The 21,291-nt window shown below is 46.3% G+C and overlaps 9 protein-coding genes across 9 annotated transcripts; 3 read left to right on the top strand and 6 right to left on the bottom strand.

The window, feature by feature from the left end:
• Positions 1-50: 50 nt before the first annotated feature.
• On the bottom strand, positions 51-1,503 carry An12g10880 (hypothetical protein; the record flags this gene model as incomplete). Its single annotated transcript, XM_059743747.1, has 6 exons — positions 51-105; positions 195-352; positions 534-789; positions 890-905; positions 1,079-1,222; positions 1,446-1,503. 6 exons carry the CDS (start codon positions 1,501-1,503, stop codon positions 51-53), a joined length of 687 nt encoding a protein of 228 aa, XP_059602007.1.
• Positions 1,504-3,302: 1,799 nt separating this feature from the next.
• An12g10870 (uncharacterized protein) lies at positions 3,303-3,977 on the top strand (the record flags this gene model as incomplete). The annotated part of the gene is made up of 2 exons (XM_001396096.3): positions 3,303-3,733; positions 3,881-3,977. The coding sequence occupies 2 exons, from the start codon at positions 3,303-3,305 to the stop codon at positions 3,975-3,977; spliced, it is 528 nt and encodes a 175-aa protein (XP_001396133.3).
• A 2,501-nt stretch (positions 3,978-6,478) lies between these two features.
• An12g10860 (uncharacterized protein) lies at positions 6,479-9,854 on the bottom strand (the record flags this gene model as incomplete). Its single annotated transcript, XM_059743746.1, has 4 exons — positions 6,479-6,871; positions 6,942-9,148; positions 9,212-9,425; positions 9,546-9,854. 4 exons carry the CDS (start codon positions 9,852-9,854, stop codon positions 6,479-6,481), a joined length of 3,123 nt encoding a protein of 1,040 aa, XP_059602006.1.
• A 1,300-nt stretch (positions 9,855-11,154) lies between these two features.
• Positions 11,155-12,182, bottom strand: An12g10850 (uncharacterized protein; the record flags this gene model as incomplete). Its single annotated transcript, XM_059743745.1, has 3 exons — positions 11,155-11,512; positions 11,553-11,812; positions 11,931-12,182. The coding sequence occupies 3 exons, from the start codon at positions 12,180-12,182 to the stop codon at positions 11,155-11,157; spliced, it is 870 nt and encodes a 289-aa protein (XP_059602005.1).
• A 2,391-nt stretch (positions 12,183-14,573) lies between these two features.
• An12g10840 (hypothetical protein) lies at positions 14,574-15,224 on the top strand (the record flags this gene model as incomplete). The annotated part of the gene is made up of 1 exon (XM_059743744.1): positions 14,574-15,224. One exon carries the CDS (start codon positions 14,574-14,576, stop codon positions 15,222-15,224), a length of 651 nt encoding a protein of 216 aa, XP_059602004.1.
• Positions 15,225-15,525: 301 nt separating this feature from the next.
• An12g10830 (uncharacterized protein) lies at positions 15,526-16,642 on the bottom strand (the record flags this gene model as incomplete). The annotated part of the gene is made up of 4 exons (XM_059743743.1): positions 15,526-16,076; positions 16,197-16,253; positions 16,310-16,546; positions 16,624-16,642. 4 exons carry the CDS (start codon positions 16,640-16,642, stop codon positions 15,526-15,528), a joined length of 864 nt encoding a protein of 287 aa, XP_059602003.1.
• A 24-nt stretch (positions 16,643-16,666) lies between these two features.
• Positions 16,667-17,107, top strand: An12g10820 (hypothetical protein; the record flags this gene model as incomplete). Its single annotated transcript, XM_059743742.1, has 1 exon — positions 16,667-17,107. One exon carries the CDS (start codon positions 16,667-16,669, stop codon positions 17,105-17,107), a length of 441 nt encoding a protein of 146 aa, XP_059602002.1.
• A 1,863-nt stretch (positions 17,108-18,970) lies between these two features.
• On the bottom strand, positions 18,971-19,513 carry An12g10810 (uncharacterized protein; the record flags this gene model as incomplete). The annotated part of the gene is made up of 2 exons (XM_001396090.3): positions 18,971-19,260; positions 19,345-19,513. 2 exons carry the CDS (start codon positions 19,511-19,513, stop codon positions 18,971-18,973), a joined length of 459 nt encoding a protein of 152 aa, XP_001396127.1.
• Positions 19,514-19,745: 232 nt separating this feature from the next.
• On the bottom strand, positions 19,746-20,135 carry An12g10800 (hypothetical protein; the record flags this gene model as incomplete). Its single annotated transcript, XM_059743741.1, has 3 exons — positions 19,746-19,786; positions 19,820-19,868; positions 20,031-20,135. 3 exons carry the CDS (start codon positions 20,133-20,135, stop codon positions 19,746-19,748), a joined length of 195 nt encoding a protein of 64 aa, XP_059602001.1.
• Positions 20,136-21,291: the final 1,156 nt, after the last annotated feature.

Below are 21,291 nucleotides of genomic sequence, written 5' to 3'. Positions count from 1 at the left end.
ACACTCTAGAATCATTAATCAGACAGTTCAGGCTTTCTTGCAATGCTAGTTCAATTAACAGTTTTACATCTTCGTGTTCTGCTGCTTTCCTCTACGTTACTAATCCTATTAAAAATAATCAACATAGCCAGATGCTGCACAAATCAAGAAACAATGAGAGCGAAAAGGCCTGCTCATATAAAAATCATACGAACCACTCGTACATCCGAGTATTGTCAGTCAACATGGACATTCGTTCAGCATGTACATTTTGCTGTTTGCGGCCGTAGTGAAGCGACTGAAGATGAGCTTGAGCATAAACCGGGTAAGAGCTAATTCCGACAGCATCAGACTTCGGGGCTTTTTTAGCTTTCTTTTTTTTTATTTCCAGAGAAATAATAAAGATTCAAGATCCCTATATCCGAGATCTTAGCTGAAGTGATGAATATAATGAACCGTCCCCTGTTTACAGAGATAAAGTGGGTAAACCAGTTATCCAGCGTGATGAAAAATTGGAGGTCGATTATGCAGTCACGCTAATGCAGCCTACTGACGGTCCCACAGAGCCAAGTAATTAGTGGCCAATAAAATTGCCGACGGATTTTAACTCCACATGCTAACTTCACGGCGCGTAGCCGAGTATTACTGACGTAACCAGTTAAAGAAAGAAGGAAAGTTGCACCCGTGGGCGAGAGGTTCAGTAACGGTGCAGCGGGCTTTACACGGTACAATACAGATATTGCAGTGGAAAGAAGCTGGCGAGGTTTGGTAATACTTTTACACCCACCAACTCGGGGCACATCTAGCCATCTATTACTCCAAAAGCTTCCTATATCAACAAAAATCTGGGGACTCTATTAGCGTCCGATGGTCTTTTCAGTAACAGTTCAACACATACCATTGGACATACAACCCAAGGAGCGCAGCTGCACGAAGTCCTCAGCAATGGGAAGATCACTAGCTCATCAATCTAGCCTTATTCAACACGGATATAACCGGACTAGACGAGCATTAAGTCCGCGATTTCCGGTATCTCCATGACAAACCCATCTGCTACACAAGCCGTGATGTCGCAGGTATGTAGTTAACCGGAGCTTACTGGACCAAAGAGTCAACATATTATTGTAGCCGGCCTTACTTGCCAATCGGCGCCAGTACTTTCCGCTAGGACGGAAAGTTGGTAGTCCGCCACAGTGGGTCTTGTCAGTAGGTTGCATTAGCGTCACCGCCCACTCTTGGCGTCCTGGAAATAAGTCAGCAAGTAATACTAGTTCCGATCCTTCTATGAAGACTCTAAAGCCAATATATGGCGTGGAAGTTTTGATTCTCAGTTGAAACCAGGAACGACGTTTGATTGTACAAAATGTTCTTGATTGCTCCTCCCTCCAAAATAGTATTTCAAGTCACCATGACCACGGCTGTCTAAACCTCAATCCTTACAACCGCACCACCTGTTACAAAGGTACCATTGATCGGAGTAACTACTCCTCCACCGGTAGTAACATAAAGCACATTGTTGTCCATCATTGTTCGGCTAAATGCTCCAGATGTCGGATTTGGGATCGAGCTGGAGTTCAAACTTCCAGCAATAACCTTGCTTTTTCCGTTGGACCAAACCTTCGTTATCTCATGCTGATATATAGTAGCCAGATATGCAATTCCGTTCGCAGTAACGGCAAAATCGACTGCCTCCACCGTATAAGTGATAATTTCGACGGAACTGGTCACACGACCAGAGACAGGGTCGAGTCGTACGCGGCAGAAGAGCTTCTTTGAAGTGTTCGTCTAGTACTCAGTATTCCCGAGCACTTTCAGTCCATTAATCCTTAGAACAAAGCCAAGTACCTGTTCTGGTTACATTATCTTGTCTTTAACAACTGATTCATATACTCCAGTATTGATGTCGACACCCCAGATATAATATCTGATGGAATTAGTGACTATAATAATTTCCTGGACGGAGTTCAAGGTAGTCATTCTATTAAAAAGCTGTGCTTCAGGTATCATTATAATTAGAGATATTCAGAGCGAGTCGCTGTCCTCTCTGAAATTTAGTTTCTAGTCTATATATTTTTAAGAATTATTGGATATCGACAACTACATTTCTAATGAGGCTATCATACTATATCAAGATTAATTATTGAGAGATTAATATATTAGAAGTATGCAAAAAAAATTTGAAAAAAATTATGTATATTAAATATATAGATAATCCTAAAATATAAGTAAAATACCGGTATATTGTATTCACAGCTGTTTTATACGTATCTAAAATATGAAAAAAAAAAAAAAAAAAAAAAAAAAAATTTGATAACTTATTAGTACAATAGCCTAGATATATGAATTAAAGCCTCATACTCTTCAAATAGTCAAGTTATTTCAAATTAGAAAAGTGGTTTTTGCATGGCATTATTAGATAGGCCGCTCGACGTATGGGCCGCGCGATCGTGGTTTACGTTATAGGACGGTAATGCTTATTCTCCTCTTGTTCTTTGTTTGCACGTCTCTATCCTTTAAGATCCTTTTTAACTCTCGTCTTACCGCTTGAAAATCTGTTACTTAGAAGAAATTATCAAAAATCCTTAGAAGGCTATACTATAATAAATAATAAATGCAGATGAAACAACACAAGTTATAGTATAGTAAGCATAATTATTACCTAAGCTTCCACCACTGCTATGCCAAACACTTCGGGAACACTAAAAATATTTGATCCAGTCACGAACATCACTTATAAACCGACGAGCAACACCCATGCTCACCTCCTCTTCAATGAATAAGTCCGGGTCCTTGTTCTCATAGACCTGCTTAAGATCAAGATTATCTGTCAAGGCGATATCACAGGCCTTTTCAATGTTCCTCCTTAAGTTTATCGCAACCTACTCTTGATTGCTGCCAACGACTGTACCCCCTAACAGTGGAAATCAGTGGCAGATTTGATGTCAAACCCAGCAGTTCGAGAGCCTGCTATATAGTGAAGGCATTCTTCAAGTGGTAAAGTGATAAGTTGTGCATGGTCGCGTAAGTATCTAGCCTTTATTTGTCAGCTAACACGTCCTTATCGTAGCTTATCATTCTGTCAGCCAATGGGATGTCAATCGAAGGGCGTTAACTAGTTAGTAGCCCAAAAGTTATGTCAATTAAAGGGCGTCAGACAACACTAGCTCTTATGTTCGGCTACTGCTGTCCACCGTTTATTACTGCTTCATATGCCAATTATCGAGCTCTATTCTACCAGATTCCCCTAATTGTAGTCTCACGCAACCATTCAAAACTCCTTCCCTCTGTTCACAGTCATTTGCCTCCCATTCCCAACACTCAAAATGACCACCTCGCCCCTCCCCACCCGCCTCGCAACCCCAACCGATGGCCCCCAAATTAGAGACCTAGTCGAATCCGCCTTCCGCGCCGCCGACACTCGCCCCAACTGGACGGGTGACCTCGCCCTCGGAGCGCGCTTCCACGTCGCGCTAGACGACATCCTCACCCGCATCACGGAAGAAGATAGTGCAATACTCATCGCCACCGCCGCCGACGTCGACTCCAATGATCCGCCCATTATCGCCTGCGTCAGCATGCGCAGGCACGGGCCCGGCCTCGCTCGACTCTCATACTTGGCGGTTAATCAAAGGTATCAGCAGGGGGGCCTCGGACGAATGATTCTGAGTCTTGCGGAGGGCCATTGCCGCGACGTCTGGGGGGTGAAGCGGGTGGGATTAAATGCGTTAGATACGCGGTTGGCGCTGATAGGGTGGTATGAGAGGTGCGGGTATTCGCCCACTGGGGAGGTGACGAGGTTTCAGTTGCCGCCGGATGTGCTGTCTTTTGTGGAGATGGAGAAGGGGGTGGAGGGGGTGGAGGGGGTTGTTAGGCTGAGTTGAATGGGTGGCTGGGTATGTAGGGTGCAGGATTGGGCTTGGGGCCGCTGCGAAGGCATTAAGTCAGGTCAGGCTCACGTCACTGCCGGATGGAACCTATGTTGTCGGTTATTAAGGTAGATTGAGAGTTTCAGGAAGAGTACTTACATGAACTTTGTTGCGAGTGCTTTGGCCTGTTTCTACTTCCTTTTTTCCTCCTGGGGAGCTGGAAGGTGATGCCATTATCGCTGGTGTGCTCTATGACATAGGACAGCGTTTGCATAGTCTTCACGGTTGGCTAGGTAAGTATGTTCGGCAAAGCACTATGAAGAGATCTCGATCAACAGTTCTTTCAGTCTACATCAGGAACAATCATCATGATGAGAGGTCAGCACAGTATGTCGGATTCACCATTGGAGGATACCCTTCCTTTTGATGAGACAAGCATCGCCCATTTCACGCCGCATGGCTTTTTGAAAGCCCCAATAGATAAAGTTATGCGTGTTGGAAGATCTAGGCATTAGATCAGACCCCAGGTGTGTCGAAAAATGTATCGAGACGAGCTGAAAGGTCACCTGTCTTACCCGAGTTATCTGAGACACCTACAGTATAATGCCTACAATCTCAATCACAGCAATGTCGGCTACTACGGTTGAACAACCATTATTCTGCCACCTTTCCAGGCTTCCACCGGAGCTAATACTCATATGCATGAATGGAGATGTTCAGTCTTCAAGCTGTGTCGTGCGGATCTGCCATTTCTTTCGCAGTGTGCTGTGTAAAGAGTTCGAGGAGCATGCAGGCATCTATGCCGTGTATACACAACGCGTTGATTATCTGTCGTTCCGCGAGGATTCGTATACTTACTTTTCCTTTTGAAAATGGTGGTGCGCACGTACTATCATACGAATTTATGCACAGCCTTTCTATGACCGAGGCGATGCAGCTCATGCTCGAAGCGAGTGCTAATACTAACTATGCGTTGGGCCACAAGTGCGGCTTGATGCTCTAGGTCACTACCCTAAACCAACTATCCTGTGCCATCTGCTGGGATAGAATGTTGAACACTCGAAGAAGCGCTTTCAAGCCAGTCTATCAGCAAGATTACTAATCTACAGGGATTTTTATGATATCAACAGCTGAGGACATATACTGAAAGGATCTACGTGTGGGCTTGAAGGAGATACCACATATGTACATGAGAAGCTGGGTTGATAAATCAGTGATAGTTGCCCGTTCGGCTGAGCTGCCGGGCGTTAATAAATCGTGTGCGTGTGTGTGCGTGTGTGTTTCCAGATGACTGTTATTAGTAGCAAGGATCTTCTTGACTTGCTATATAATAACAAGGATTAGAAGTATATATTACAATTAGGATTATAAAAGATAGCTACACGGCTTTACTAGCATGTCTAACTTTGAACAGTTATATAGAATCAGAAAAAATAAATGAAAATATTTAAAAATTAAATTTATTATTGAGAGAATTCTGATCATATCATATTCTAGATCTAGACAGAACCAGCTTTATTATAGTAGTTACTATTGCCATTATTTTGTCTAATAGACTGGACTAGAGGCAAACAGCCAGGTCAGGTCATGTTAACCAGAAAATTGATACCTGCCGTCAGGTTAACGGTCAGGTTAATAAAAATATATTTATCTGACTGTTAACTATACACTTACTAACTTACACTTATGAATGATTTAATTGATAAGCAGTACAGAGAAGTAAATAGATTTCTGTTTAAACTAGTCAGATTTGGCCAGATAAATGCTTGATTTTTATCTGATTTCTAACTGATCAGGTTAGATAATCAACTGCGGTTAATACTTTGTAATTTTTATAGTTAATACTTAATAGAAATCTCTACCTTCAGCTGACCGCCAGTTAACGGTCAGGTTACGGGTAAGATATAATGGTCAGGTATAGCCACTCTACTGTTTACCACTACTGTTAGGTTATAGTTAAGCTCAGATTAACATATAAAAGTCAGGTATAACCACTCTAGTTAAAAAAAAAAAAAAATTAATAAATAAAAATAGAATTAATTATATACTCAAATACAAAATGCAGGAAAAATAAGATTAGAAAGCAACTATAAAATATATACTAAATTATCCCATAATAACAAAGTATAAAAATACTGAAATACATCTTTTTGATCTTTCCTCGGATAAAGAATATTCAGGTCTCTGAAAAATATCCAAAGGATCTGGTAAAAGCAGCAAGATGCTCACGAGTAGTCTTGGGTGAGCACAGTCATACTAATGCTGTTATATATTTTGTGTTTCGCCCCTTGAAATGGAGGCATGTATGTGCATCGTTGGTGATACAGACCCCAAATGGTTGATTCTGAGATTTTCGTTATCCCGTTGGTACATATGACCAATCAAGCACGCTGAATGTATTTATGGGGCAGGTCTCTATTTACACAACTCCGATCTATCCTTGTGAAGACGTGTACTTGGGATAGGAAAGGCATCTAGTCAATGGGGCTGAGGCGTTGGTTCCCGCTTCGGTAGAACAAGAATGTTCGTGAGGTCACTCTAGCCCTAATATTTCTTATACTGATCATTCTATAAGCGATGAATATTAACATAATTGCCGCATTAATGCTCAAGATCTCAGACTAGAATTAGATCTAAAAGTTCCACTGATTCAGCCAATTGGCCATCTGAGCAGGTGACACCGAACTGAGTGATGCCATTGTTTTACTCCCCTTCTTCGACCGTTCGACGCTGATGTCCGCAGACAAGACATCCGCGTTTTCCGCCAGGCTATGGAAGAAGGCTAGGAGCTTCAGTGCGGGTTTGTCTTGCACGTCGCGATCGGATGGATCTTGGATGGTTTCGAGATCGGCGACCCAGTTGACGAGAGACACGGGCTGGACGGGGTATCGCTCTTGGATCGCAGGGACGAGAGAAGCCCAGGTGGTCCGGCATGGATTAACCAGATGGAAGACTGCGTTGCGGGTTTCCGCGAGCGAGACACGGCGGCCGAGGACGAGTTCGTTTACAATTTGCGCTAGGGTATCCTGGTTCAATTAGTCAGTGACATTCTCTACGGATGGGGTCAGACAGTAGAAGATAGAGCCAGGTGCGTACCACTGACACCCAGTCGATGGGGTACCCCCCGAGATCAGACGGCACTTTGCCCATCGCCTTTGATGTCTTAATCAATGAGGGGATCCACTCGTGCGGATTCCACACTCCCAATCGCGTGTCTGGACCCGCGATCTGTCCCACGCGCAGGATACTGGTCGGCACGCCGGCCGTCTTCGAAGCCTCCACGCAGATGCTCTCCCCGATATACTTGGACTCTCCGTATCCCTGCTCCAGCGCGGCGTCCGCCGTCTCCATCGGAACTTCGGGGACGGCCGTGACCTCATCGCTGGGCTTCCAGGCCCCAATCGTGCTGACTGAGGAGACGAAGGCAAGATGGGCCTGGTAGCGGCTCTCCTGGCTGAAGCGCACGAGCTCCCGGACACCCTTGAGGTGCGGGTCCTCGAAGGAGGACACGGGATGGTTAAAGTTGACCTTCCATGCATTGTGGATAATCACGTCAACCGTGTCGAGGAGCTCCTTGTATTGTCGGTCGGAGAGGCCAAATTGGGGTTCTCCGAAGCGGACATGCAGGAACTGGACCTTGTTGGGATCATCCAGAGGAGAAGTCTGCAGTCCTTTTTCTTGGAAGCCTTCCTTCTGGCGCGTCGGAGAATCTTCGCTTCGGTTGAAACAGTAGACCTTTGCTACCTGGGGATTGCGCAGTAGGTCGTCAAGAATATAGCTGCCCAACGATCCAGTGGATCCAGTGAGAATGACAGTGAATAAGCCCGGCAGTTGAGGAAGGATATCAGATTTTCGAGTTTGAAGATCATTCGTATACTTGGTAATTAACTGCGCAATCTTATAAGAACGAGATACAGTAGCGATTGGACTCGATGATTTGTCAAGGATCCCCAACAGTATATTAGTGAGTCCCTCTGCAGTTGGGTGCGCATAGATCTGCTGGACATTGAGATGCTCGGTGTTCAACTCCGGATTGTAGGAGAAGACCGAATTTGTCAGAATCTTGCTCAACTGAATTGCCTGGAGTGAGTCCAGGCCCATGCTGTAGAGGTCGTCATTGGGTTCGATGCTTTTCCTCCCAGTAAGCTTGCAGATAACGTTTTGTAGATACTCGTGGACAGTGTCCGGGGTGATCGCTGATGGCAGGCCTATCACCAGTTGCCTATCTTGGGTAGCGTAAATCTCCTCAATCTCCTCGGCATAATCCTTATTCACGGCATGTCGTTGTGTAGTACCTTTCGCGGTGAGTTTGAAGGGTTTCTCGCGAGATGAAAGGCGGATCATGGTTTTCACGATCTGGCCGTAATCAGGAAGGGTCTTGTTAGCTGCCTGAACTATTGGCCAAATCATGTCGACAAACTCCTTCTCGTTGATAGGAGCGGCAACCTTCTCGATATCTGGCTCAATTAACAAGCATGTCTGGAATCTGCGTTGGCCGATAAGCAAAGCCCGATGAACCGAAGGATGGCCTTCCACGATCTTCTCCAACGAGATCGGGTTCAGCTTCTCTCCGTTGCTGAGCACAATCACATCGTCAAAGCGTCCATGATACTTCCAGAGCTTCGGGTTGGTTGGGTGCCGGGTGTAGAGATCTTTGGATCGATACTCTTTCAGATCCGGGAACGTGTGAAAGATTCCATGCATCACGAGAGAATGTTCCACCCGTGGTACGACCAACTCATATAACCCGTCCCCGATTGGTTGCATATCAATCTGATAGGAGGGATTCCACTCGAAATACCCCCAGGCGTCCTCTTCTTCGGGGACCATGGAGCAGATGACCCCCATCTCGCTGGATCCAATGGCTGATCGTAACTGAGTGTATCGACCAAGCTTCTCGCCCACTTCTGGCGAAAGAGGAGCCCCACCATAACAAACAAACTTCAGAGTGCTGAGGCATGTGAGAGCCTCCTCAGAATAACTCATGTCTTCAAGGATTGAAGGTGGAAGAATCGTGACTGTCGGTTTCGTGTGGCGAATTAGATCGGTCAGAAACCCCACGGAAAGCAACCTCTCAGGGCTCGCAACGAAGGGGATGTTGTGGAAGATAGACTCAAAGAACGAGACCAGCCCCATCAAGTGAAAATAGGGTGTGGACGAGAGAACAAGGTCCTTGGGATTGGGATCATCGGAAACCAGGTCATTAAAGAAAGCGGAGGAGCGCCCCGGAGGCATATGGATCGATGCGGCAAAATCCATCGTACCCAGAAAACCATGGGTAAGAGGAACAGGCTTAGGCATGCCTTACTGGAATTGTTAGCTCTACATCTCTTAAGCTGTTTGGGGATCAGTCGCTGCATACGTACCGGTTGTTCCAGAACTATGGATCATAAAAGCAATCTTGTCCACCACCTCATCATAGGTCTTGGAGAACTCAAAGTGACTCGCGTCACTTCCATTGCTGAAGATGTCCGCCACAGATGGCACCTCGTGGAATTGCATCTTCCAGTCCAATGTTTTCAATCTGAAAGCAATTGGAGACTTTCCTCGGCTGAAAAGCAGGTGCGTACACTTTGTTTCCTTGAAAATATGGTTATATGCGTTATCCGACAGCCGAGTGGAAGGTAGAAAGATCTAGAAGCGAATCCCAATATTGATGGTTAATTGCAACTCGTAAATTTGGCACCCGGGGAAACAAACCGTATAGCCTGTCTTATGACACGCAAGCATAAAGATGATGTAGCGCACATCGTTGTTCGCCAGATACGCGATCTTTTCTCCCGGTTGCGGCTTGCCCAGAGTGTCGTCGATCCACCAGGACATGGCATTGACTGCGCGGGAGAGATCCTGGAAAGTCACCTCCCGGAAGCCTTGGTCGATATCGGTGCCATTGGGGATCAGGCCAAATCTTCTATTAGGGAATTGCTTGGCAATAGTATCGACGTGGGTTACCAGAAGCCTTCCCGGGGCTTTGAACGCTTCTGAAGCTGAATTGGTGATACCGACCATGGTCGCTTGACACAGACGTCAAATAGATGGGTACTTTGTGCTTGAATGTAGGCTGTGCTTAGATGCAGGAATGACAAAGGGAAATAATGGTTGGAAAATGTAGCATCGATGCTTGCACTTCTGCCTCTTTAAATAATCCGAGGGATAGGGCGCTATGTACAGGCGGGCGCGATGAGGCATTTTTCTCTTTTTCCCATCCTGTATGCTGATTTCATCGCTTACGTAGTATGCTGTCCATTATCGGCGCCTTGATGTGACTCTCTAGTGCAGATCATGCTTGAATTCACATAGAGTCGGTAACTGAGACTTCAGATGAAGTGGTTATACATAGGATCAGGTGCATAAAAGTTCCATTGAGATAAGTGGGGCCGACTAATGCTGCCGAGCCGGGGTGCTTGAGATAGCTTGTACATCCAATGCAGTGCATATTTATGCTGGATGAACACTAGAATGCTGAGGAAAGGGGCTCATACGCCACGTCACAATGCCTCAAGATCAATGCCCAATACGGAATAACACTGCAGGAACAAGCCCTTGTGGAAAACAGTCTATATATCACTGGAGATTTATGACTGATTGGTGCAGCAAGCGAGGACGGGTACGGCCGATGCTTGAATTTCTTCATATACTTATCAATCAACATATGCCGAACAAGCAGAGAATGAGATCCGCACAAGACAACCACGAAGCAATATCTATCAACTAGCTAGCTTGTTCTCCATAACGGCGGCCCATTCGACCACATTTCTTCAGAACGACCAGATGCTTCCGATACTCGCCCAACCGATGACCGCCAAGGTAGTGAAGATCCACCGGGGTCCGATGGCACCGATATTTTACTCTTTTTCTTTAACTATTTAATATTGATATCTATAAACAAGACATCTGTATTACCTGCCAGGCTATGGAAGAAGACCAGGAACTTTAATACAGATTTATCTTTTATATTATCTCTAATAGATGCTGTCTTCACAGTTTCCACCTAAACTCTGCTAAAGTATCAGACCCGGGTACTACGTAGGGACGTCTGCCCATGGCTTCAGTCTCGTAGTTAAGATGGGCAGGCAGCTACGCGCGAACTGCTGGGAAATTGACAATGTGGCCTAGTGCTTTCAGTTGCTTGCCATGATAATAATACGATTGCGATATCTACTTGTAACATTATCCACATTACAATATACATCGAATTGGCTGGCCAGAGGACCAATACACGACTTCACGTGCTATTGTGGGAGACCTCAGTAGAGACATCCGGGGTGTTCTTATTTCTCTGTACCAAACAAAAGTAGAGCAAAGTTCCTTACTTGGAATCGTTTTGCGTCTGAGCTATCTCGGCTCTTCTCTCCGCCAAGTGTCCCATCATCTCACTCAGCTTGAGCGTGTCTCCGGCCACAATGCACATGGACATGTAGCTCTTTTTCTTCAAGAACGCATCACCCTTGGCCAGGCAGAAGCCCGAGTAAGGCTTGTCATGCTTGCGCATGGTCTTGTGGAACAGCTCAACAGCCTCAAGCCACTCGGATTCTGTCCCCACGATGCCATGGCCACCCGGCAAGCCCATGCTGACGCGGGCATCAATGGTGCCAAGCCAGACAGCGTCGATCTCGGGCACTTCTGTCAGGCGCGTCGAGATTCTGAATACCCTCGAGTGATTCCACCTGGATCATAAAGCCTAACTGGCGGTTGAAGATTTCCCACAACGGGTGGTCCTTATCGAGCGGCACGTCCGTTAGCCCAGGCACGTAGCGGAAAGGCGGCGCAGAGCGGTGCCCGCCATTCTTTCGGCCAAACTTTACAGCTCCGCGGGCCTCTTTGGCCTGTTCCACCTTGTCAACTTGCGGCACCACGATGGATGCGCCTGCATCGAGGGCATACGCCATGGTGGCATGATCATGGCCGGGTACGCGTACCCAAGGGATCGTGCGGCCGTTGCTGAGGAAAACTGCTTCGTTTACCATCTGCGCGTGGATGCATTCAGCGGACAAACTTCCTATAAAGTTGCAAAAACAAGGGACAAATAACGAATGACGTTGCGCGGGCTAGAGAGGTGTGAGAATTGAAATGCTTCCAACGTACGGTTGTCATGGTCTCAATATTCATGGCGCTATGTTCCCAATCGATCCAGACATAGTCAAATCCCATGGGGGCTAGCCAGCGGGTGATCGGGACGGAGGCCAGCCCGGCGTAGTATCTCAGCAGGGTAGGGATCTTGCCCTGATGGGCGTCCCAGATGGCGTCCCGGGCTCGGTGCGGTTGGAATAACGTTTTGGCCATGTAATCCCTCATATCGCCAAAGCGCCCCGATCCATCCTTCGCCGTCGATGCCATTTGTGTCGATTGGGGGTGCTTCCTTTGGCGGCAGTATCAGAGTTTATTTTCTGATGGCCAAGAAGAGGCAAAAGTAAACAAGTGCTGTGGATAAACAGCTCTGTATCCTTTGTGATAATTTGGAATCAAGCAAACTGGCGCATTTGTGTGGGCAATAAATGGTGTTGTTATAGTCGGCCCAATATTCGCAGAGTAGCACGGTATACTATGCCCCTAAAATGACCGATATCCACGGTAACTCCTTTCCTCTTCGTTCTTTCGGCTTGATTCCTCATTATTATCATTCTGTTAGTTAAACGCTACTCCTGTAACCCCCGCCCGTGGTTACTGAACCAGCTTTATCCTAGCTGCAGCTACAACATCAACTACCAGTACAATACCGGGTTTCTCTAGGTTATCAGTACAGTAAATCCGCCAGCCTCCTCGGGTTCTTTCACCGTCTATGCCAGTGGTCCTACAGATTTAGAATTGTAAGCGGACGTTGCGATATCGAGATTAGTGAACCGTTTTCTCCGGCCGAGAGAAGGAACCTGTTACTTGACGCAGGTGGGGTTTTCGTGCGGTTCAGATAAAATTATGCGCCGAAACCGGCTAACTCCGTTCCACCGCAGCCAAGTGGCTGCCTATCCTCGATGGGCCGTTGGCCATTCCAGCTATTTGACTCCAAAATTCAATACCTTGTGCAAAAGAGAATATAATCATCTATCCCGGCATGCCACCACATATTTCTCATCTTCTCCAACCCCTAGATGTTCGGGCTTTTTGAATTGCTCAAACACCCATACAGGTAACTAGTGGAAGGGATGATAGTGGTCGAATCGGAAATAACCACATTAATAAGGGGATATCCCACATCTATAGCCCCCAGAATAAGACAAGAAGTTCAACGAAGTAGATAGTCGCAATGGCTTTGTAGAAGCTGATCTAGATTTGATGAATAAAGAACAAGTCCTTCTAGCTTTATACACTAACACCGATTACACTGTTACTTATTGAAGGCTCTGTCTATTTCTGCTTCTCAAACTCCTCAGAACCCTTATTAGCTTGATTATAACATCGTCACATCCCTACTATATAGAGAAGCGTCTAATAAAGGAGGCTATCTAACAGTGTAACAGCTTCTATATGATATCTTGAATGGCTGCCTAATTAGCATCAAATATAATCTTCTTTTATAAGAAATAACCGAGGTTCTACATGCTGAAGTATGATGGAGAATAAGGAGGAAAATCAAAAAGAAGAAAAGGAGACACAGCATGCTGTAATGGGGAGCCACTTCCTTTGGTTCATACAGGGGGGCCAACATTGCGTTAAGCAGCTTGCTAGAATGATAGATCTACACCTACAACTCATTATCATGTCCTCCACGCTGCAATGAAGGTTGGCCTATTAGATATTGTGGAAGAGGGTAAACCAACGAATGGCCCTAAATTGAGATTGTATATGGACTAAGTAATGGTTCTAGTGGTTGAAAAGCTTCTGACATATTAGAGCTCACATTCGCTTCTCGGCTGCGAATTACCTTAGTTTTGATATAGCTGACCGCTTGCCTGATTGGGCCTGTCATGGACCTTCCTGATTTCAATTAGATAGATTACACTCCGTTTATGGCCGATGTTCGGTCCCTTACCCCTCTCTAGATCCCTGCATCCGGCGGTATAAAATCTAGCTAGTCATATGATACACTAGAAATTATTGTACCGTACGACTTTTATCATTCATCGGAGCACTAACTACTAGACTAAGAATAATATAGTGCTTCTGGCTAGCGAGGTGATAGAGAGATATATATTCAAATACAGCCTCCTTCATCTAGAGACCATTACTTTCAGTCTCCAGATCCTGGTTTAGACAACTTCTCCAACTGGAATTGCATGAATCTAAGATCCAGCTTAATTATTCCCGAACTTAAATCTGTAATTTCTGATCTCTAGTTAAAATATTACATGTCAGTAAAAGCTGACCCGGCTAATAACCTGTCAAAGCGTTAACCCGTAGACTAAAAAAATATACCACTTCTGGCTAGCCAGGCGACGGAGAGATTCGTGTTCCAATATCATTGGTAGGCAAACTACCAGTGATAGCAAATCCTCATACAGTTCTGGGATTTCCAACAAATAGCATATCTCCTAGCTGAGACATTTAAAAACAGTCAACCGCTGTATTGGCTTATATTGCTTCAGGAAATTCACGCTGCGAGGTGATAACGCAGGGATTTGTGTCAGGAGCGAAGTCACACTGTGGATTGCCAAGAACTGACAGAGGCGTATCTAATCAACAGTTGCATGTTGTGTAAAGTCCTCCCTTCCCGGAAGCCTCAACACAACTGTATTTCTTCGTTTGCTCTTAGCAACTCATCCAAACTGTGCGTGACGTACCCTGCCGCTCAAAATGAATGCATCAGGCCATGCAACGTACAATAGTCGCCGGCAATCGCGATCGTCAAATAAGTCATCGAAATCGTCATATTTTTGCAGTGGCAGCAGTCCACCCGAACTTCACGCGCTGCCAAATACTGACGAGTCGGGTGTGGAAGCCATTTTTCGGCACTTTAGCCAGGGCATGGCATTCTGGGAATGCCTCAAGACATGTCGACCTTGTTTGGAAGCCCACTCATACCGCGTACTCGACATGGTTGAGAATGTGATTGGGTTTCTGAGCAATAATGTCACTGCTACGGCGGCCAACTCGGTTGGAGGGGCAGAAAAGCATAGCCGGAGCCGCAGCGGGACCAGCGGCAGCGGCATTCGGAGCGCACCACAAACCTTCGTACAGCCTTGTGTGGCCGTTGTGACTCCTACCAGTCCCTCTCTGGCTGCAGCTCTTGAGAATCTCCCTCCCATGGTTCTCGGATGGTTTACTCTTGACGATCAACAAGGAGCCACCCTGATACGCTTTATATATCGTCGAATGTTACGGCAGATAGCTTCAGTGTTGGATGAGATGCAGCAGATGGAACATGATCAGCATATCGCATGGGAAAGAGAGCTGGCAACCTATCTGATAACAGTATTGCAAATACTTGAGGGCTTTGAAAGATAGCGTGTTATTAAATGACGAAACGCAAATACTATCTAGAGATATGCGACAAAGAAAATCTATGATCCAACGTTTAGCTAATTTGATGTTGTCACTTGTTACAACTACGTCAATATATGGAAAAAGAAAAAGCTGCGCTTGTATATTTCCGCATAGGTACTAATCAGTCTACTGACAGATGGAATATAATGTTGACTCTAGAAGCTTAGGTGCCGAGGCACGTGAAAAAAAAGAATATTTGCCTGAAAATAGATTGGGTGTCCTATGTAGACACAAATAGCCTATACCATTGTTGATGAGACGACTAGAGTCCAGAAGGACCAAGTACGGTGCCATTTTTGAGAACCACAGGGTTGCTCGAGTACATAACACCAACCATACGGGCCCACTTGTCCTTGCTGAGGTTTCTCCAAGTGTGAGTGGTAGCGCGCTGGATGAGCATGTCACCCGGCTTCTGGATACGCTTCTCGCCTGATTCGAGCGTCACTTCGATCTCGCCTGCGACCTGGATAACAACGTCAAAGCTGACGGTGCGGTGAGCAGGACTGCCTTTACCAGGAGGGGTATCGATGTACCACATCATGCCACGACCGTCGGGGAGGGTGACGGGAGGAACGCTGGCAGTCTCCAGGTACTCAATGTAGTTCGTGAGATCGGTGCCATCGAGCGTGTTGGGGGTCTTGTCGGTGATGTATCCCAAACGGAACAAGGAACCTCCAAGATCCTGCTTGACCGCAAGGCTTTCATCCAGGGTCGTATTGAAGTGAGAGATGCCGGTCTCGGGATCGGTGTCGGTGATGACACGCTGGGGGTTTGGAAGTGGCTCTGGAGTAGACATGGCCGCAATACAACTGACTGCAAAAGAGGCAAATGGAATCAGATGTCTGAATTTCATCTTGGACATTATTTGATTTTCTTTGGTAGGGATTATAGAAATACGCAGGATATTGTTTCCGTGTGTGTCTTGGAACTTACAATCCGTCGTGTAAATATACCAGAACTCTTCCGCTGTAAGAATTCGATTTCGTTTGGCTAGACTGAGAATAAGCCAGATTAGCCAAGGGGAAGGTGTCGAAATAGTCTGGGACCAATACTAAAAAGAGAGCGAGGCTCAAGAGAGAAGCACAGCAAGACCAAGCCTCGTAAGAATGAAATTGGGAAGGAAGAAGTTGACGAAAGTGGCACGCGAGGGTGAGGATTAGAGACGTCAGGAGAGCAATGAAGGGCAATAACCCGAGCCAGATTTAATTGGCGGGGACCGATCTCTCTCACTGGGACGAGACAAAGTGTCGCAAAGCCTCGTTCGACAGAGAAACAGAAGGCATCTTAAAGGTTCGAAGGATTAGAGCGGGGCGGGCGCAGCGAGAACATTTACAGCGGCAAACCCCGCCGCCAAAAAGACGGGACGTAAAAACACTCATGCTCGATCCAATCAGAAACTAGCCATGGGTGGTCTTCATCCGGGTTTTATCCCTGCGTCTCGAGGTGAGTGGAGACTGACGCCACCAATTACCATGTCGAGGGTGGTTCATCAGGATCCAAAGACCCAGCCGGTGCAGGAAGGTCAAAACGAACCTGTGCAAGATGCCATCCCTCATGGGGATGATGCCCTCGACGGCAGTGTCGAGACAAATAATGCGAAAGAAGAGTATAGTGTTCAAGATGAAGCTGACTTCGAGGTCCGGTTCGAATCCGGTGATTCCACTAACCTCAAAGAATGGTCATCCTGGAGCCGTGCCCGGGCATTGTTCTGCATTGCTTTCTCCTCTTTTGTCGTGTCCCTTTACATACACATCAGGACTTTCCCAGCCTCGTGCACCTTCCCATTTTTAGTTTACGCATTGCGCGATTATTACAGGTTGAAACGGTGTAAATGGAATATTTGAACGGAACTTTGTTTCATGTGTCAAAATTGCTTCTGAAACGTCCACGGCCCGCGATCATTGCACCGGGACAGGGCTGGATAGCTTGTTTAGGGGGGACCAGTCCGGCGACATAGGGCGAGACTTTTATTTTGATTGAGACCGGGCCAATCACGGTGTCGGCATATTATGATGGAAGCATTTAATTTGCCATGACTCTCCTCGGCACGCACGGAAGGGAGCCAAATAAAACCCAGGCACCTCAAGTCGATGGACCCTTGCAGTCCCTCTTTTTATTCCTGCGCGGCAGGAGAACATGATTAGATGATAGTGCCGCGTTACACTGCAGATCCAGCCCGGGGTGCATGTCCTCCCCTGCCTACTTACTTGCCGGGGTCCGGCGCTGGCTGGCAAGTGTACTGGCTGGAGCTATCTCACATACCCCGCACGCCTCAGCCTCGAGGAGCGTTTTCTTCCCTTGTTTGGCGCTGGGAACACGTGTCCTCGTGCCATGGACTCAACTTAGGCTTGATGTAAGACTTGCAGCAATCTCCAAACAATATGCCTGGGCTGTAAAGCTTTTTTTTTTGTCTGCTCCGCTATCTAACCCGTGGAGGGCACATTCTGAACGTACCAAACGGTGGTCTGGGCGTGAAAATCATTTAGGGCTGGAAATAAGACGGGTCGGAGGCGATGATCAACGCGTGGCCCCCAAAGTCCTAAATGTTGTCTTCTGCCTGAAAAGTACAAAAGAGTTTGGGGTCAAACTAGGGTAACCTGCCTAAAGTTACTTGTCCACAGGTTGGTGGCGACAGGTGATTAGCCAACAGCCCTTTGGTCTCCATTCTTGACCGTCTTCACTCGCCAGTTGACCCCATTGGTGCTTTGGGCAAAGCAGGTCAACAATTAGGTATGTCAAGCAATGAGGTTAGTCGACAACCTAATGCCCAGAGATGCGCCAGTTTCTTGGCGTCAGGCCCCGACTGGGAAACCCCAAGCTGAGTTGCGCAATTGGGGAACCACATTGAAGACCATGTACTTTGGCTCCTCCATGACTCTTTGAAACGATCGATTGCCAGAACAGGGTGCAGGAGACAAAGTGGGAGTAGCTTCCATGAACCTGAAAACACGGTCCGCATAAAGAATATAGTCCCGTCTGTGACTCAATAACTCGGGGCTCTACCAAGGAAGGTAGAGTAACATCGGCTATGCATTAACTTAGACCAAGAGCTGTAGCATAGCAATTTTTTCCAGGCTGAGTCGGCCAGGAAAATCGGCTCTGTACCCCCATTTCATAGGCCTTTGTCTTTCTCGAATAATCCAAGAATGATAATAGTTGGCTGTCTTATTTTTGATTTCGACCTATCGAAAAAAAAGAAGAAAGCCTAAATTATTTGACCTCATCTGGGACTAGATTATTTTAGAAAAAACGGCTTTGATATAAGTGGCCTTACAGTACATTAATCTGACAGCGTAATGCAGACATTAATATGGTCTATTATTAGTTTCTCGGGATGTAAAAAGATACATTAAATAATCTATAGAGTGACTGACACACGCGGGATTCATGAAGCCCCCTCCGCCGTGGAGGCGTCGCGCATCCCAGGACATAGCTCACCTGGCCCACCTAACTTCTCGCCAGACCCACACTAATTGCTTTTGAATATTATACAACTTCTTAAAGTTACTCTGAGCAGTAACTTTTAATCCGATACTTTAATAGTATTAAACTAGAATATAAGTACCCTTATGGTATAGAACCCGCTTTTAATCTTGATAGCCAGTATAGCAGCTATCACTCGTGGCGCTGCTACCATCAGCAGGGGGGGCTACTACCATAAAGAGAACTTTACAGGTATGTCCAAAGCCCCAAGCCCTTTCTAGATTTTACACCGCACTTTGCACAAATAGCTGTGTACTGACTAGCCCCTGCTCATTTCCGTCGCCGACCCAATACAGCCTTCTTGGCTCTGCGGCGCTCTCATTAAACGCCCACAGCTGCTCTCCGTTCAGCACTAAGAACCCATCATCCGAGACCCCCCAACCTGTCACCGTGTCGTCAGCCTCGGGCTCGGCCTGGAGTTGGATGATCCAAGCAACTGAGGTCTGATCGGCGAGCACGGCCAGTGCCTGACCGTAGGGCCCGTAGCCGATGGTACCGTCTCTGTAGGGAGATACTATATTTACCAGTTTTAAAAAGCGATTAATAGATGTACATAACGGATTAGAAGTTGGTGTAGGATGAACAAGTAGAACCTTACACGTCAATGTAGTTCCTGTGGTGCTGTCGTAGATACCCCAACCATCGGTAGTCAGTACTGAGTTATCAAGTGTGGAGATTAGGGTGAAATTGGCAGGAAACGAGGTGGTTGTGGACGCTGCTGAGGCAATAATGCCGGAAATGGCTAGGAGGGGTTGGCTATATCTCATGTTTATAGCTGGAAGGAAGATTGTTTGTTTGAGTGGGGGGATGCTTGATAATGTTCGGAGTGTGGTGGAATAATAATCTGAGATGAAAGGGCGAAAAGGCTCTTTATACCCATCTTTGGCAAATTTCAATTCGTGCTATTGGATATCCCATAGCTAAAAATAGCTGTCCTGTAACATGTAAGGCCGACCACCGGCCCATCCAGTGCCTTCCTTAATTGGCGATGTGGGACGCCTAAGCTGACTGCTGAGCTTTTGATTCTTGCTGTTGGGTATCTGAGCATATATTTAGAATATCACATATCTTACAACAATCCTGCGCACCTAGTTGAGTTTGCTTACTTTTAGCAAAACTTGGCTATTTATAACTATCAGACATGGGAGCCTTAAGGAATCTTATTTCCGGCTGCCTACGGTCCCAGCTAAGGGGCCAAGAGCCAGGTGACTCTGATTAGCTAAACACCTTGACTTGGTGTTCGTAGCTTATCGTGAACACCAATCACCCGTGCCTAGTGCTTACCCGAGGCGAGCAATCCGGTAGCATGATTGGATAGAAAAGATAGCTAACCGTGAACTGGTACACCATACACTGCTGTTGCAGACTAATACCATTAAAATACTTCATTTCTGACCACCACTCTTTGTGCAGAGTTATCCGGAGCAAAGAGGACCCTTATATTTTATCATTATAGGACATAGGCTATAACGGGTTTTCACAGTCGTACTCGATCACCCCACTGCAGATACCTATTGGGCTCACTGTGCATCACGCCGCTGATACCCACCATAAAACCCAACAGAATAGCGTGAAAACTGGATTTCGGCTGGGTAGCTAGTGTCGCGGCTGCTCCTATGCCATATTCTCGACTGGATAAGCAAGTAATCACCACATCATGACTGCCAGTCTGTCCAAATACATATGCATTATAGTCATATTGTTTCACAGGCATTTCTTCGTGCCGCAAATCCAGCTTTGCTGCGGCTGCGACCACCTTTAATGGCAGAGCTCATGGTAATGCAAACGTGTAATCGTCAGACGACACAGGGGCTCTCTTCGCTATTACGTTCTCAGTTTTATTAAGGTTTATAAAGTGGTGGCAGCGGCACGTAACCTATGGCAAAGAGAGAGAGAGAGATCACGGGAATTTTGTTAGCAGAACAACATCCTTGTGGTCAAAGTCCAGATAAAGAGGTTCTCCACGTGACTAAGCACGGTGTACACAGTAACTATTTAGTGAGGCTGTGCGCGACAAGCCGAGCCAGCGCATAGTACGGGAAGGTATCAACTCCCAGGGAACCTTATCGGCTGTATCTTTGACCTATAGCTGCTTCAGGGCTTACTCAATACGCTCATTGCTTCCTACGGACAAAACCTTCTAGATATGGATAGGAGAGGGCGTCTTTCGCCCTATGATGGGTATACACCGTCACAGGTGTATTACACATCTATCTAGATTGTTTACGTCAAACATCAACAACAATCCAAAAGTAATGGAGCCGATGTCCAGCCTTTATGGAATATTGAGTGACAACGCATCGCAGAACAAGATTGAGTCAGATACTGCACTCGCTTTTAGACAGCACATTGCAAACTAAATCCCAACCTCAATTCGCGGTGCTCTTCTTTGGTTTCCACTTGACACCGGTACTCGCTCCTGGAGCCCTTCGAGCATAATATGATTATGAGTATGGGTTTTATGAAGAGTGAAGATTTAGAGATTAATTCGGACTTTTTTTAAATTGGTACAGAACATGATTTATAATGTATAGTATCCATGATG

The sequence above is a fragment of the Aspergillus niger genome (genome assembly GCF_000002855.4).
Source record: "Aspergillus niger supercontig An12".
NCBI lineage: Eukaryota > Fungi > Ascomycota > Eurotiomycetes > Eurotiales > Aspergillaceae > Aspergillus > Aspergillus niger.
Note: the sequence above shows the minus strand (reverse complement) of the source record. Positions and strands in the feature narration are given on the sequence as shown.